The sequence below is a fragment of the Calidris pugnax genome, unplaced genomic scaffold (genome assembly GCF_001431845.1).
Source record: "Calidris pugnax isolate Ruff unplaced genomic scaffold, ASM143184v1 scaffold44, whole genome shotgun sequence".
Classification (NCBI taxonomy): domain Eukaryota; kingdom Metazoa; phylum Chordata; class Aves; order Charadriiformes; family Scolopacidae; genus Calidris; species Calidris pugnax.
This window is the reverse complement of record NW_015094506.1, coordinates 20,426,758-20,445,149: the sequence shown is the minus strand read 5'-3', so window position 1 is coordinate 20,445,149 and position 18,392 is coordinate 20,426,758. Positions and strand designations below refer to the sequence as shown.

Genomic DNA, 18,392 nt, shown 5'->3' with positions numbered 1-18,392 from the left:
TTAAGTACTGAAAGGCTACAATAAGGTCTTCCTGGAAGCTTTTCTTCTTCAAGCTGAGCAACCCCAACTCTCAGCCGTTCTTCACAGAAGAAGTGCTCCGTGCCTCTCATCATTTTTGTGTCCCTCCTCTGAACCTGCTCCAATGGGTCCATGTCTTTACCGTACTGAGGGCTCCAGAGCTGGACAACATGTTACATATTACATTAAAATCAGCATGAGACTAACTCTTCCGAAGTTTCACCAGCTGTGACAGCCACCTCATCACTGGGTACATGAATAAGTGCAATCAGGAAACCACTTGTGTCTGTGTATTGTCTAGTACCCCAGAGGGGGGTCTTACTACGTACTCACTGCCCTCTTTTCAATTGGGTAATAGGAACAAGTCCACTGAGGAGAATCCACTCAAGTATTTTTAATAATACATTTACAGAAGCAGATTTTATTACATACCATGAAAAAAAAAAAGAAAAAAAAAAAAAGAAAGAAGAAGATTAATGCAATGTTTGTTTGAAAACTCTGAAAAGGAAGCTCCACCTGTCCACCTCGGAGGGCCACCAGGTTACTAATGCCTATTAATCATTAGCAAGGTCATTTCCAGGTCTTCCCTGACCCTAAAATTAAGCCATAGCTGGTGATTATGAAAATCCAATTACCTGACACGTTTTCCCCATTGTTTATTTAAGCTGGGTAATTTCTTTAAATACACATTCCCGTGTTTATTCAGCACTCCTGAAAAATGCAACACCCAGATTGCTGGTCCTTGGCTTTGGAAGCAGCGGTGGCGGCTGCTGCCCTCCAAGAGCCATTGCCCTCCGACCCCGGCACTGCAGACGCGGGAGGCGCTTCCTTCTGCACCCTGGGTTCTCCGTCCCTCTGCCGAGCTTCTGGGCGGCCGAGGCGGGAGCTGTGTCAGCCATGCGGGTGGAAGGAAGCCATTAATTAGCGGGAAGAGCACCACTGGTTGTGGCTGCTGGGGAGGGAGTTTGCTTTGGGTCCTCAGATCCCCCTTGTACCAGGGCATGCTCCGCTGGGCGACTCTCCCTGGATTTTACTGCAGGGATGATGGGAAAAACACCACAATTCCCCCGTGCATTTTATTTCTCTAGTGGTCACAGACTGGGTCTAGACATGGGTCCTGATTCTCTTCCCTTGCTGGTCTATCTCATCAGCAAATGCACTGAATTCAGGCGGATATTGCACTGGGAGAGCATAATTAGGCATGTGGTTTCCACCACTTACTACTTTACCAGTGCCAGACTTCATTTGCTTATCTAGTTCTACGTTTCAGTAGAGTAATTCAAAGGAAAAAAAAATTGTAAAAAGGGACAATGGAAAAAATATAGGTTTCTGCTTTCCTGCTGCTTTTAGAAAAATAACTAAGAAAACACATGGTCAAGTAGATGAATAAATGTGATACTTCAAGCTGCAATGGGGTGTGAAAAGTACAGTAAATCAGAAAAGGACACAGTATTGTTGTTGTTAATCCTGTTAATCCTTTGGCAAACAGTAACACAGATTTTCTAGTATATGACTGAGACATTTCTTCACAAATCCAGATTTATAAGATCCATTACAGTCAGTCCTCAGAAGGTTGAGATGACTGTCATTTGAAACAAAATATAATTTGATAAATTTTAAAGCAACATTCATAATATTCTTAAATAGTTGCTTCTAACAAGCATAAGAACAGTTTATGAATTTTTCAGAAATGCTTATACATGAGCTTGCTCTGTACATGCCAGCCTGAAATATATAATATCATCTTTTACTGCTGACATAATTGGATGCTTGGGAAAACAGGGCTGAATGAGAGTATGGTTGCATTCATGGGTATGGTAATCTCTTGGGGTTTTTCTGACTATCAGCTTACTGTCTCAAACAAATCTTCTAAGCGTGCTCCATTATTGACCACCCAAACTTGAAAAAAGAAGATTCGTTTTTTCTTAAATCTACTTTCTGTTCTTGGAAATGTAGAGCTTGCAAATTTTGGGTTTCTGTTGTGCTGCAGCATATATTAGAGATTATTCTGATAGAAATCCCCACAAATTCTGGTAATATACAATACCTCCCTATTTCTATAGGTCTTGGCCTCATTTCCTAAGCCTCCGATTTTTCCTCTCCAGAGAGGAGATCGTGGACTGACAGGTAGATATTAGCCTGATGTTTCCACAAGCATGCTTAGGAATTCAATCGTTATTAATACTACTGGTATTTATAATATTTCTACTCTGCCTCACAGTCATCTGCAGCTAAGATGAATCCTGCAGTCATTTGTGTGGGCAGCCTGACCTCACCAACCAGAGAGCCTCATTTACAGTGTAGAAGGAGTAATCTGGGTATAACCCTGAAGTTAATACCTATCACCAGAAAGCCATAGATGGATGATATTTAAGCTTAGTAGTATAGGAGAGGCAATAGGATGAAGTATGCAGATCCTATTACGCATCTTCTTGAAAAGAACATCTGCCATTTGTGCTCATGTTTGCTCTACCACATGGCTCTCCTAATAGTATTCCAGTATTGTGTTATTATTTTTTCCCCACTTTATTTGCCACTTGAAAAACTGATGCTTCCTGCCTCTCACTCTGAGGAAGGGATCTGGAAGTGACAACAGCAAGCTGTGTGCTTACTGAAAGGAGAAGAAGAGGGATATATGGCTGCTGTGAGGCAAGGCTTTGATTCCACTGCAGCTTCCTAGCTACAAGAAACTTCCTGGCAGCACCTGGCAGCATCCTCCAGCCCTCCCAGAGTCCATAGAACCTGATCAGGAGCCCAGCTATAAAGTTTAAATAGCTTTTCTGGAAAATGGAGGCACTTCATGTTCTCTCGAGAGGGTCTGATCTTGTTCCCACAGCCACGAGCGAGAGCAGGCCAATACCTCTAGCACTAAATTGCAAACAATTCTCAGGATCTACTCGCAGCTCAGCATGTCAAAATGAGCTGAGGAAACGGTTTTGACAAGTACTTCTGGACTAAGTTTTAAGCAATCAGTATCTGGTTAGGACAGGAATGGCTCAATATCCTGTAGAGGAAAACAGCTGACATGAGAGTAGTTTCAACTTTCCCTCTTTTAATCATGCTTTCTAATGTACTGCCAATTCACTCCTGTTCTGCCCTCGATAAGGCTACGCCGCTTGGCTACGGGAACTGACTGTTCAAAAATGCAAAGCTTATACAACCTCCCATCTTTTCCTGTAGATTATTTCTACAATCAAATTGCATTTTGTCACGCAAACTTCTGTCTCCAATAAAATTTGAATGGTAACATAAAGCTCTATTTCTGATTCATATTCACATATACATGTTTTCAGCATGACTGAAAACTGAGTTAAATGTTCAGAGGTAAAAATAAATGAAGATGCTAATTTGTTGTGCTTATTCGAGTTGTTTTTTCAGAGCTGAATAAATGGTTACTAATGTATGGTTAATTTGCTTTAGATGGTAGAGCTTTAATTGAATGCAGTCTTGTTTATTGCTATTATTATCTGCTTGCATTACAGCATTGCTCTATTTCGTACTGGAGGCCTCATTGCACAAACATACTGGATGACCTGTTCTCTCTCCAATTAATGCACACGCTAATTTAAAACAAGCTACAATGAATATAAACAAAAGAGATTAAAAGAATAGGGAAAGAGAAAAGAGAATGGAGAGGAATAACAAATAGCTTCTAGGTCTTCACAGATTAAACAAATGCACAATTTAATGAGCTCAGAAAATGCATTTATTTAAGGTAAACCAACAAGAACTGTTAAAAAAATCCTACGTATTCTGTCTGCTGTATCTTTTGCTTGAAAATTAGAAAAAGATAATCAATTCGCAAAATATTTTTTATCACACTTGTATGAGTTGCCCCTCTATGACTTCAGCTCATAAGTACCTCCACGGTGCCTTGGCGAAGTTGTAGCCAGATACCATCATTTCCCGTTTAGATCTCTTGTCCAGGTGCAAAGCCTGATTACTTTTCCCAGAATGTGCAAGGCTCACTTTTTTGCTGGGTGCTCCAGCATGCCCAGGGGGTGCTTGCCTGCAGTATTCAGAGAACTGTAGCCTATCTAAGCAAACTGATCTACTAAATGAGAACAGAGAGGTACAACACTACAGTAAGTGCTTCTAGGAAGTGTTTTTTTAAGACAGCTTAACGGAGGTTTTTTGCTATTTACTTGGTCAGCCCTATGATAAACATAAATAATGGACTGATCTTAGATTTTTCAGCTTTTAGATGAAAAAAAAGTGTGCTTTGTTTTTCTTTTTCATAACAGGAGCCTCATCAATAAGTGAATTTAGTTTCATGTGTTCCATACTAATTAATCTCTTAAGCCCAAACTCTACCTCCATCCTACACCTGCTGCTCATTTAAGGAATATATCTTATAACCCTTAAATCTGAACATGCAAATACATAATCGATTCAAGCATTAATGTCCTTCAATACTCTTCCAACCAAAATTGGCTGACCTGGAAAAATCACGGGTAGGAGTATTCTTAATGTAAATGGACAGTATCTTCAGACAGTATCAGTGAGAGAAAATTATTTTTTATTGTGACTTGAAGACTAATCAGTACAATGAGTTCTTTCCTGGTGAGTTTGCCATTTGGGAAAGACAGGAAGGAACATCTGGGAAAAGAGGCGTTTACTACACCCTGTCAACCTTAAGATAATAAAAAAGGACATTTCTTGTTTATTTGACTTGGTCTTCATTATCTTTAAACTACTGCAAGTGTCACACAAGATTTCTAAGCAGACAAATGAATTGTTAGTGCACTTTGAAGAAGTTACTGAACAGCAGCAGTTCCTGAAGAATGCAGGACCTCCAGACCCACACCATTGCTCAACAGAGCTGCGCCATCTATGGACATGCCTAAAGGCAGCGGCAAAACTGCTGCGCTCCCTCACACAGTGGACAAAGCATCTAAGGCTGCTGGACAGACCAAAGATCCTTTTAGCTTACACACTTCGGAAAGCACAGCCTCATTTCCAGAGTGACTTATGTGCTTAAGTTATACTAATAGTTGGTGGGATTTAGGGTCTTAGAGACAAGAAACATACATGTGCACTTAGGTCTGCCATTTGGCTGCTTCTGAAGTTTCCAGAGCTGACACCTAAGCTAGGTATATAAACCTCTCTCTCCTCCCAGCTTTTTCTTCTTGATTCACTTTAGCAGTCTGCCTTTCCAGCCTTTCTTTCTCTGGGAAAGCTTGCTCGAACAAGTATATTGATGTGCAAAGTACCTGGATTCCCTTTGAAAATGAAGTTCAGGAAATCCACTTAGGCTTGCGATTTGAAATGGAGCAATGCTTGAATGCTTTTAAAAGACAGCTGTAAATGTCTGCAATACCCAGGTGTACATTATCTGGCACTTCAGAGATTAGATAGACTTTTAAAAGAGGTATTGCCAAGTCCCATTTAGGGCTAAGCAGCTGATGAAGAACAGACAGGTAAGTGACCTGGAGCTCCTTTCTACAGACCTCAGTAAGTCCCTTGCAGCCCACTGCCCGCCTTCATCAGAGATGGTCCTATAGAGGAGTGCACGGGCTGAGCTCTAAAGAAGGAAAATGCATCTGTACTTTTGTCTAGAGAAGAAGGCATGGATCAGAGGGAAGGCTTTCTGGATCTACTCTTCCTCATACACACCATCAATGAGTCAGTACAGATTGGAAATTTCAGAGTTAAATAATAATAATTGCTTCAGATTTATGGTTTTTATTAGCAAAGGATTCATGGCATTATGAAACTTAAATCACTTGATTTAAATTCAGTTTCATGAATTGGAATAGAGGAGGGAAATTTTAGGACTCTGATAAAAGCAATGTTCCTCTGAATGCACATTGCATTACAAAATAAAGAGAAAGAAGAAGTCTTATCTGAAAGATAAACTGAAGTCCCTCCCAAAGCCACCTCCACCCCATCTACCTCAGTACAAATGCTCTCAACACACAGAGATCCACACAGCTAACAAATGTAACATGGGTTAGACTAACATACATTGAAGGGAGTGATGTAGACATATGAATGTAAATTTGGCATACTATTTAAGACCAAAGGTTGACCGGTATCCTGTTTTCAACAATGGCCAGCAAGAGGAGGTTTAGGGAAAGAACACAAGAACAAAGCAAGCAGGAATTACTGATTACTTAATTAACACTGTTACTTATTTTCAGTATACCCTCCAGCTTCTGGCAATCTGTAGTTTAGGAACATCCTGAACCAAAGGTTTCTTCCACATCTTTGCATCTGGTGTCTTATCTTCTGTGATTTTTGCTTCACACCACTTGCTTAGCCCACCTTATGATTTCTGCACTGTCCCAGGACAATGAGCTCTGTAGCTGGGAGCCAGGCAATAGGGAAGACCAGATATGGGGACCAGAGGGGTATTTAGGCCATCTACATTTGGGGAAATCCTTGTGATGAAGCAGAAAACATTTATTTTATTATAATCTTATCAGTAAATTGCAAATGCATTCTCTGTAGCCAGAGGATTACCTTTGGGATTAATTACAATACTAGCTTTCTGCTTTCCACAATGCTGCCTTCTTTTGCAAGCCTATTCGGTATTGTGCTCTGTGGGCCAAATTCTCTTCCCAGATACCTCTAAAAATCCACAGAGGCAAAACAACCTGAACAGATTCTAAAGTGAAACAAGACCACGCAAATTGGATTTATTAGCTGTTGTGTACTTTCCTGCTGTTCTGATTGTTTTCCTTCATTTGTTGTAAGGCTATGCTGTTACATCCACTATCAAATCCAGAGAAAGGACTATGCAGCAGTGCTCCAGTGGAATTTGCCACGACTCAGGAAGGATTTGAGACATCTCAAAGACAGGAGATGCGGCTGCCAGGGGGATGGTGGAAAGCGGAAGGTCAGGCTCAGCTGCCTCCTGCTCAGCACCAGCCCCATCTCTCGCTGGAAGCACGGCTTTCCAGGGAGCTGCTATTGGTCACCTCGAAGCATCGGGACTGAGTTCCCTAGAGAAACATTGTACTTAACGACATTTCTCTGTGTGGGAATTATATACAGTACTTCCCCTTCTGATGCCTATCGCATATTTGAGCAGTTATTTGAAGTCGCTGTGTTCTGTTTTGCTCCTATTATCAAATCACAGTATTAACATAACAGGGATAATTATAGCTACCATAAATTAATAACAATATACACAGTTTGCTAAGCATCAAAAGTATATTCTTTGATAGGGAACATAAAGGAAGTCCCTGTCCCAGCAAGAAATATCACTGTCGTAGCTTCTTATAGACTCTACCAGTTAGAGAACTGAATGAAGAGTTCAAGAGTCCAGGTATTTCATGAAGGTAGGGCACTGATTTGCAATATGGTCTTGGATCAGTCACTTAACCAATTAATGTCTCACTTGCCTTACCATGAGAATAATAAAAAGAGCTCCTGAAATATGTTGGCCATACTCAGCGAAGGTTCGAAGTCAAACCAAACTGATGCACCAGCTTGAACGTGATGGTATCAAAGCAGATCAACAACTCTAACAAGAACCTGGCTGAAATGTCAGTGTCATATGAAATCAGCTCCTGCCTCTGGGCAGTATTTTTTGGCCTGAGGCATTCTCATGGCATACTCTGGGCATCCTCATCTCTGCCATAATGCCATTGCTTCTCTATTTCCTGAGGCTTGCCTGATTGCCCATACTCATCTACTACTTTGTCTAATGCTTAGATTGTAAGCTTTTTGGATAGAGAATAACTTCATCTGTGTGTGTGTATACAGAGCCTTGTTGGGAGGCTTGTGTGACTGGGGATCTCAGGTACTGTATTAGCAAAAATGCTAAGGAGGATTTCCCATAAGAGCTGACCCACAGATTTACATGCAGTATGCTTTGAGGAAAGGTGTATCTGCAAATAAAGGACATGTCTGCTAGCAACGTTGAGCTTTCTGTATATACTAGCTCTGACTGCATAAGAGATCTCTGGTGAATTTCCAGAGCTGTTCCTTTCTGAAAAGTAGCAGTATAATTAGTCAACTGTCATAATTAATAAGTGTTCTCCTGACAATGCACAGAAATAAAATGAATTATGATTGTATTCAAAGAAGAGATTCATGGCCTGGAATACTAACTGATGGCTACAATATAAGCTGGATGCTTGGTAAGTACTGTCTAGTACACGGCTTCCTGCAATTCAACGATATACTTGGATATTTTATATTGCAGTTTTGGAGGTGCTTTGATGTTTTTATTTTCTGTCTTTGACTGTGTTCTGTGTCTGTTCCTAACATTTTAAATTAAGGGAAACTGAGCTAAATTCAGCTTTAGGCTACCCTGCAGAACAGTCTACCAAAAGGAATGGCATTATCAGTGAGAAATAGATTCCAAAAAAAGGGTAGATTTAGACCAGATATAAGGAAGAAATTCTTTATTATGAGGATGGTAAAACACTGCAACAGGATGCCCAGTGAGGTGGTAGATGCCCCATCCCTGGAAACCTTCAAGGTCAGGTTGGACAGGTCTCTGAGCAATGTGATCTAGTTGAAGATGTACCTGTTCATTGCAGGGGCATTGGACTAGATGGCCCTTCCAACCCAAGCTAATCTGTGATTCTATGATTCAAAACAAGAAGAAAGCTGTGTATTTCTGGTTTGATTTGAGGCATTGGCCTTTTTCAGACATTAATAGGTTCATTCAAAGGGACTTCTGCTTCTAAAAAAAAACAACCTTTCTTGTAAATTTGAAAACCCTGTATATCTGATAGGGATGCTCCCTTCTACATCAGTGGCTTGTTTTACTGAAACCAGTACCTGTGGATTCTAGTCAAGGACTCATGAGATGCAATCTCATAGTGAAACTGGTTCTTTTCTCCCTCTCTTTGTCCCTTAGAATGGCTTTTCCAACCTGCTGATGTGAAAAGGTGATGTTTTTCATTGTAAATGTCCCAGATGGACAGATCCTGCTATGGGCTGAGCCGAAATACTTGGAGCATTCAAGTTCAGTTAATGTGCATCTCCTCACATTCCCAGATGTCCCACCCTGCCTGCACATTAGGGCAGCTGGTGAAGCAGTCACAGAAACCATGCCTGGGATGGTCGACCGCAGCAACAAAGCAGAAGCAGTGAAGAGCTGAGGAAATCAGTCACTGGAAATCTGTGTCAGAATTTAACCCTCTGACCAAATGGTGCTTAAAACCCCAAACCCGCTGCTGGACAAGACAAGGGGATTACTCACACAACTCAAATTACTCATATGGCCAGGGTGACAACAGCTTGTCGGATCCTAAGCCTAAGAATCATTTAAATATTAACATGGATATTTCCCTTCGGTTTCTTCTGCTGTGCGTTGATTTTCAAAAGATCAGCTGGACGAATCACTGCAAAACCACCAAAACTGTCTACCAGATGGCGGCCACTGATTAATTTGTCTTAACTTAAGCCAAAAAGGAAGAAAATGCGATGGGTGGAGCACTAAAGACAAGCACAATCAACATCCGACCAAACAGGGTTTCCTGTCACCTTGGGAACGACACTGATTGGCACTGCGGTTTCCTGTGTACAAGCTAAAACCAGTAGCAACTGGAGTAACAAGAATAAACCCCAGATAAGAGACCTGAGAATACAATAAAATTATTGCAAAATTCCTGACTAAACCTCACAAGACGGTAAAGGCAAAACCAAGGGTAGGCATAGGCAGTGTGCTAAACTGAGTGCTCCCTGGCAACTGGGAGGACCACAAAGTAGCACCAAAAGAATTTCTCCAAATAAGGGTGGGCTAATTTGACCAAATTATCCACTCCCAGAAATGAATGTCCCGCGCTTTGAAGAGCTTTTGGTTCTTTGCAAGAAGAAAAAGAAAAAGGGACGTGGGACAATTTATAGCAGAGATAGAGGTAGGAGTGAAGACGTAGCGTCTACCCATGCTGATCTGAAGTAATTTGCAAGAGGCACTACAGACACAGGGAAACAGATTGTGGGTGTAAATTTGGGCGGTGGCACACTATTATTTGCATCTATTTATTTAGATCATAACTCCTACATGGGTTTTCTTCAAAGAGCTCTGAACCACAACCAAAACATCTTCTAAACCAACCAGGAGTCAAATAGTTAAAATACATTTTTTAAAGGGTCTTTGTTAGGCTAGTGCCTGAGTTCACTTCCCCTCCAGAGAAAGGGGACAATTCACATTCCTGCCCTCTTCCTACACTGCAGATAAGCAAAGACGTCTGCAACGGGGTGGACAGAACAGACATACAGACATTTGTGCAACTCAAAGGTCCAGCGCTTGCAAAAAGTTTACAGAGTGACTGTGTGCTGACAGAAACACTACACAAAGGCAAGTTGGAGGTAAAGCATTATTCTCTCTCTAGGCATGAATCCACGTGCTAAAACAAACCCCTCAGGCACTAACCTCACAGACCCTCTGACCCGGATCCCGCTTCATGTTCCCCTTTACTTAGGCCAGTTTCTCCCACCTCAGCAACCCAAGGTTTTCAGCCCTTGCCCTTACCCTGTTACCCAAGGTGCAGGTGCCAGCAGCCACGGCGTGGCCTTCCAGCTAGATGAGATGGCCTGAGGAGGAGGGAAGCTGCAACATTGGGCTGCAAGGAGACCCTGCACCGAAAGGAGCATCACTAAAAGGCACAGCCCATAAGCAGCTGCCCACAATCAGGGCTGCTCCCCTCATGTCAGCTGCTACCCCAGCTGTGTGCTTCTTCATGTGCAAGCTACACCTAGAAAAAGAAATCAAACAGTGCCAGGAAACAATTCCAGGCACTGAAACTCGGTAATCGATATTGCTAGGTTTCAAGCCTTACAGCCCTGGGTTGTTTTTAAGCCTTTGCCAACAAGAGCACTCCAAAGCAATTCACTGGCACAGTTTGGGAACCAGCACATGCACAATCCATTCCCAGTAGGCAGTCTGCATCCAGCCCCTGCTCTTTTGGAGGGAAAGGGAGCTTGGCAGTATGTACACAAAGCAATCTCTGCTAGCTGGCCTCAGTGCTGTATTTCTGGGGGTATTGAATTGATTAGTGCATCTTACAGACCAGCACAGAACACAGCTGAGAGGTCTGCCAAATGAGAGAAATGCATTTTAAGGTCCTTCAGAAAGTGGTGTGAAGAGTTTTTTATTTTTTTTTTTTACTGTATTCAATCACTCTTCTTAAATGCACAAATAGTAGCACGTAGGACTTTTCCTGTACTTCAGGTTAAGTACTTAATCTTTGCTACATCTCCTGAGATGGACACGCCAGCCAGCCAGTCTCTATGCAGTGGTTAGGAGCGGCTGGAGGAGGTTTACGTGGCATGTCCAAAGTGCTCTTCTACTGAGTCTGTGGCAGAGACAGACTGGAGCACAAAAATTCCTGCCTCCCACCTCAAACTCAGTTTACTGGTCCCTGGCGCTTTGCAAATTCCTTCTGATAGGTTATCACCCTAAAATTGTTCTCCAGCTAGTACTTTTGTGTTGGCACATAGCTGGGCCTTGAACAATTACACTGACATTTTCCTGAAAACAATCCCTAGGATTTAAATTAAGAATGCAGAAAGCATATTCAGCTCCACACAATAGGGTAAATTTATCCTCCAAATCTATGCAAAGCTAGTATATTTTAGCCAGGAAATTCAAGGCCTCTTCCTGTAAATATATTAAGTTCCCATGCTTGTGTCATAAACTACAAAACCTGGCATGTTTACAGTAGTCCAACTGCAAGGTGCTACTCTCTGAGCATTACTTGGAATGATTACTCACAATGGACGGTTTTGTATAAAGATAACAGATCAGCAGCACCATAATTATATTTGCAGCAACTGTGCTCTGTGATCTAAAAATCAGAACAGAACCAGAGAGAATTGTTGGAAATTTTTCTCATCTAGTAGAGCAGAGATTTGGTTGAACAGCGATATCCTGAGATGCAGCTGCCGTTATATTAATGAAGTAAAGAGCACATCAGGTTTCTTACCATGTTTCTAACATCTCTTATGAGGTTGAATGAGAGCATTTATTTGGTATACAGTATTATCAATATAATGATTCATTCTAACAGATACTGTTTTTCTAACACCAGGAAAAAAGTTATTACAGTTAGTGTTTGTCATCCACAGTATTTGTCAACCAGATGGCAATTGACAGGGCACAGAAATCATTAAGATGGCCGTAACAATATTTTAATTTGTGAGTCTAGGCAGAATAACTAATAAAAGAGAACAGTTATCAATATTAACATAGGAATTTTCTTCCACCTCCCAAGGTGAAGCCCAAGCTATACATGATTTTCTCTGTTAACGGTGTCAAATACAAGATGCTTCTGAGGAAGGATGCCAAAGGCAGACAGAGAACAATAACTGCTCTCATTACTTGTGTGACTAGAAGTGTGAGTACCTCTTGCTAATACATTCCTGATTCAAACTTTACCTTTTTTGCCAGGTTTTCGCTCTATTTGCCAAACTTTTTTCCTATTATATTCTCCACTCTCTTGTATTTATTCGCAGAGAAAAAAAAATTAGCACCAAGCACATGTAAAATGTTACTTGGTCTGAACAAGAGTCCTGCATGCCCCTAGTATCTCCCTTTTAGAAAGAATAATAATGAATATGTAACAGATTGAGAAAACATAGTGTTGTGATTTTTCCCACTGATTATTTAGATGTAATAGCCACAGTTTTAAGTCTTTGTGGCTGGGATAGAATACAAATGCTTGAGAAGACTTTCCAAAGCACTGTTTGTTTTTTTTAACACACAGAGTAGAACAGCTTTCCACATTTTCTTTTCTTCCATGTACTTCTGCATGCTATGCTATCATGTGCTATTATGTTAGATAGTAACTAGTTGGAACAAAACAATATATTGTGCACTAGTTGCTTGAAATACAATTTTCCTAGTCACAAATAATACCAAAACAAAGACTCACAGCAGCAGCGGCTGGGGAAAAAACAAATCCAGTTGTAAAACAAGTGAATACTTTGCTAGTGTGGTAACTTATTTATACTTATATCCTCACCATGCTCATATTTAACAACTCACGCCTTGTTCTAAGAGCTTTCAATGCTTCACGCGTCAAAATGAAATTCAAAATATCACATCCCACTTCACTAGATTCTGATTTTGGCTGGGATCGTTCATATCAAGATGAATTTTGTGCCAACCAGCCAATAAAATGAAGCTTTACTCTGCTGAAGGAAAAAGTATATGTTATTCATATGAAACTATAAAAGCCTAACTAGGAAAAGAAACCCTGATGCAATATTCATGGCTATGCTTAGGGAAGAGAAAAAGATCATTTACATCCTAAATTCAGGTGTTAGCGCTATGATATTGTGACAGTTCATCACCGAAGGCACCCACAGGAGAACAAGGTTAGGTCTCCCGCTCCGCCGGTCAGTAACAGCTCTGCGTGGGTTGCTGATGGAGAATATCTCTGCTGCAAAGGAGCAGCAATTGTAAAAACACCAGAAGAAAGCAACTTGGAAGCATTCTGGACTGAGCAATCCAGAGGATGCCAGGAGGCTCTGAAGACAGCCCTTCACTTCCCTGCCCCAGCATCTGTCATCAATTGTCATAGCAAGGGGTCAGTGCCTCTCTGTTCTAACAACCCTTTTACCCCCACACCTGCCGGTCCATCCTCCTCTCTTGGCCACCACCCCTCCTTCCCTTCCCCAGCCGCACGCTGCAAGCGGACAGACATCCCTCATCAGCGTCCAGGGCAATAACTCGCCTCCTGAGGCCGCTGGGCTACCACCCTGACTACGCGACCACCCCTTCTACAGCCAAAGCGGAGAAGATGGTGGCCACCCCGACGGCAGCCCCGGGGAGACACGGACACACAATCTAGTGCCGGTCACCGGCTGTAGGTGTCACCTCCAGCTGTCACCTCTAGGTGGCAGCCTCCCCGCGCCCGCAATCGCTCACAACCGCCTTCAGCGAGACACCAAGCAGCGGCGGGTGCGGGTGTGCGGGTGTGTGTGTGCAGGTGTGCGGGTGTGCGTGTGTGTGTCGGGTGTGTGTGTGCGGGTGTGTGTCGGGTGTGCGGGTGTGTGTCACGCACAAGTCACCTGCGGCATTCTACGCATTCCATATGGCAAATGTCGCACGGCCTGCTGGAGAAGCTGTGTCTCAGAGCAATGGGTGAGTAAAAGCCTTTCCAGGTAGGCAGCAAAGAACATACATGGCCTTGGCTCTTGTATTGAGAAGCACGATACGTTTTAAGAAGCTGGACAAACTCCCAGAAACATTGTGATCTACGGACAGCTGCCTGTTAACAATTCGTCTGCCTCTGTCCCAGCAAATGCTATTCCTATTAAAAATGGAAATGTTGAGGGGGCCAGATGCTGATCTGGTGCTTTGTGAAAACTCAATTCCACCATATTTTTGCATTTAGATGTGCTTATCAAAGCAACACCTCGTGTGCAGAGCAGGGAGAGCCTGAAAGGCCCGCATCATCCGGCTTTTCTGTCCCAGCCTTCAGTGACACTGCCACAAACTTCCCACCTAGACTGCTAGGCACAGCAGTTGGCACACTCCCTGGTCTGGCCCATGGTCCACTGATTTATCTTTGAGGAAATCTGGATCATACCAGGCATTTCATGACCATGGATCAAAGTTAAGGAATCAAACCAAGGAGTTTGGATAGTTAGAAAATACTGCTCAGGAACCATTGTCAAGCCATCTGGCCAAAGGAATCTCAATACTAAGTTTGTCAAGGAGCCCCTATATCCACAATAGCCTGCCAAGAGCTTCTTCCCCTGGCAGAAAGCAAAATCAGGGTAGCAAACATTACTGAATGGGTGCCCCCAGGCTGTAGCTCTGAGCAGAAGGGGACCTTCAGGCTTGATCCCACTACATACTGACAGAAAGAGGGCTGCAGGCAGACTGTTCTGTGCATAGCGCGCTGCTTGCAGTGGGCAGACCCATGCCCGTGTGTAATGAGGATGGCCCAAGGTTGCCTAGTGCAACGTTGTTGTGGGCAGAAAGGTGGAGAGTGGTTTAAAACTGTCTGCATACCTGGTCATTAGATGATATCTGAGGCAAAATGTGTTGCTGCATTTTTGCTTTTTGCCTCCAATGCTTCTGTGTGTCAAAATGTGTGTAAATTTTTTATACTATAGGATATAGTCATTAAATAAGAAATATATGTAATAATGGCTGCTTATTTCAAAAGAACAGAAGACAACCTATTGCCTAAGGTTCTCTACCTCACATCCCCAGACCTTTGTACCGCCGAGCTTGAAATAAATTTAAACCACCATTTCTTAGAAGTGGACTTGGGCTGATAAAGTGTAACTCTGTTAAACATGACAAAAAAAAAAATATCTTCAGAATGGGAAGTTATCACAATTGCTTTCACTTTTTCATAATGGCCTATTAGTGTTCTTTTACAGTAGAAATATAAGTGGTCAGTTCCTTCAAGTTCTTTTTCCTTAGTAATAAGCTGAAACATCTGCTTTATTTGATCAGAAATCAGGCTTAGTTTCCTCTTTATATCTCAGCTCTGCATTTTGACACATCATCTAGAGGATGAAATTCAGGTTTGGAATATTACATGTTGAGTTCCTATCTGTGGTGGTGGAAATTAAGATCCTAGATCAATAGTTTTTATTTTCTTTGTCTGAGCAATGGAAGAATCTTTTTCCCAATCCTGAAGTACAAACTCATTCTACAAATTCCTTCACCCCAATCCCTCTCAACTATTACGTATGCTATGTTAGGTTCTAGGTATTACAAACTAGCTATGTGATCCCCATGCTCATGTGCTTTATTTTTAAGGTCTTGTGAAATGAGGGCAATTACCAAAACGTATTTATTTGCTTCCTCCATTCCTTATTTTTTTAGCTGCAATGATATCACTACATGTTTTTTGACAGCTCTGCCTTTCAGCAGCTTTTACTCATGGAATAATCAGTCCCCCTCCCTTAGCTCTGTCTGTGCCTCATAAAGCCATTGATAAAATCTCTGTCATTGAAATCCCATGGTTCAAGCTGAATCAGGGTTACTGCTCCACTCTGAGAGCCCTCACAGACGAAGCTCCGCTTGGTCTCCCTTTCATTCTGATTTCCCCACCATATCTGCCTGGCGTCTGTTCTTTCTTTCATTTATCATCTGTGCCGGGGTGGGAGAGTTCAGTCGCATGGCTGCACGCTACGTTAGTTATTCAGAGCACTGATGCTTTATGAAAGAGGCCTGCAGCCATCAGGCAAGAAATTATATAGGTTTCTAAGAGAGGAGAGACAGATGTCAGCATGCATTCTCCTGTGGGAAGAATAGCTAGTTTTATAAAGAGAGCACTGGCCCGGTTTTTGAAAGGTAGAATGAGCGGCAAGGTGTGGTGCCCAAGTATTTTTAAGGAGCTGCACACAAGGGTCAGTTTCATTACTAATCACTTCTTTCTCTTTTTTGTAAAGCCTGTAGACCTTGGACTGTATCCCAACCATCACGGAAAGCTGGATTTAAGAAGAAAAATTATCTAAAGATGATAATCGAAACACCGTATGAGATTGGGAAATACACTCAGTTCGTGTAAATATTCCTTCATTCTAAGTTTCTCACATGCTAGGGACTTCCTGACAATGAGAACATCCTTTGCTGACAAAACATAACCAGCCCTTGTGCCCTCTTGCCAGGATCTCCAGGATCAAAATAGGAAAAAATGAATGGAAAATGAAAAATTACTTCTTTGGAGTGATTGTTGGAAAAGGGAAAAAACAAATTGCCAAAAAGAATTCCAGTACTGCAGTTAATCTCAGCCCTAACTTCTGGACCTTTGCTCATATGAAAAGAAAAGGAAAGGAGAGAATACCCACAAGACAGATATTAACACACCAAAATCCCACTTCTCAGATGTCCATATGACAAAGTCTCCCACTTATTGACAGAAGAGACACATACAAAATCATGCAGATGAGTATAACAAAGCAGACTAAATCCTGAACATGCCCAGCACCATCCTACCTTTCCTGGAGCCCCACAGGTTTCATTCTGAAAGGAGACGGACTGGCACACAGGGGAGGTTTGATCTCAGGAACACATTGGCCTTGAGGGTCCACTACAACATTAACAACCTTTGGAGCCTGTTCAGGCTGGACCATGCTGTTGGTGGTCTTATATTCGGACTGAGCTGTTGGCAGGGGAAGGGGGGAGAGGTTGATCTCCTGCTTCTTTTCCTTCTCTTGTCTCAGTGACAACTGGATCTTCTCCTTTAATCTGTACAGAACCTACAGAAATAAAAAGTAAAGCCCGATCTCAATTCCCTGGTAAAAAAGGCAAGGAAAGTTCACAAATGCTGGATAAGATTGCTACACATGGCTTTCATTCCTAGAAGGTAAGCCACAAGTTGTGTTACATGGCGTTTCCCACAACAGGATAAATATTTTCATTACATAAACCACAGCGGGTACACGTGGGCGGTAGAGATTTTAACAGTTCTCATTGTTAGCCAGTAATTACTTGTAATACCAGCAGTTGTATTATTAAAGGGGCAAATAACATAGAATGGAAAATAGTTAACTGTGAAGAAGGAAGTACTGATAAATAGAATAATTGTAGAAAAATTTGTAAGAATTTTAACACGAGAGAGACGATGGCACAAAATGTGATAGATGCTTATGATGTGTCCAGATACATGTCTCAAATTATAGCAGCCTCAATTTGTTTTAGAGCAGATGTTCTTAATAGCTCTTACTCATTTTGCATGGAGCTGATGGTTGAACAGAGTCACTTTACTAGGCCACTTTTGTAATGGTAGGCTGCGGTTACTCTGAAATACTCCTCAGGATAAGGATATCCCTCAATATCCTCAGGGAAACATAACCTCTTCTGGAACAAAGCTGAAGCAATGTGTGGCCCATGAAGCTATTCAAGCATCTGTTCAGAAAAGTGTGTTTTTACAATTACCAATGCATTGACATCTGAACATACTGTAATACCAGGATTCTTGGTATTGCTTATGAACTTGGATGTCAGATGTTTGCAGCAGAGGCATTTCAGAAGTTGTACTGCTCCTCTTCCACTGAAATCCACACTAATGTTGCTGTACACAGGCTTGGTGAGGACAGGCAGGTACTTGGTATGTGTACGTGTGTACTTGGTAACGTCACTCCAGAGGTTACACCTGTTTAACACATTTTCTCTCTCTTGAGGGAAATGCAAAAAATGATTTCTGACCTGTAGCTGTGCCATTTTCAAAATGTGCCTAACAACCTATGAAACTTAAGAGAATTACTATCATAAGTGTTGTGCGTGGAGGTGGGTGAAAGGCGCACACAGCTTTTTAAAGGTGTCTGCTGATACTCTTATACCTTCTGCCCTGCTTATCTGTGTCCATAAAATATTCGAATTGAATCCTGGTTTGCAAAGCCATGAAGAAAAAACCTAGACCAAAGCATTTTTCCGCTGCAAGTCAGAGGCTCTTTGACAGCTGTTGCCCTGCTAGCACCACATAAATATCTATCGC

The 18,392-nt window shown here is 42.0% G+C and overlaps 1 protein-coding gene across 3 annotated transcripts in view; it reads right to left on the bottom strand.

The window, feature by feature from the left end:
- PTPRR (protein tyrosine phosphatase, receptor type, R) overlaps positions 1-18,392 on the bottom strand; it is a 177,573-nt gene that overhangs the window by 41,184 nt on the left and 117,997 nt on the right. For all 3 annotated transcript variants that reach the window (XM_014964296.1, XM_014964295.1, XM_014964297.1), the window contains one exon: positions 16,892-17,154. In XM_014964296.1, the coding sequence (XP_014819782.1) occupies positions 16,892-17,154 (263 nt within the window). The remainder of the gene's footprint in view (positions 1-16,891; positions 17,155-18,392) is intronic.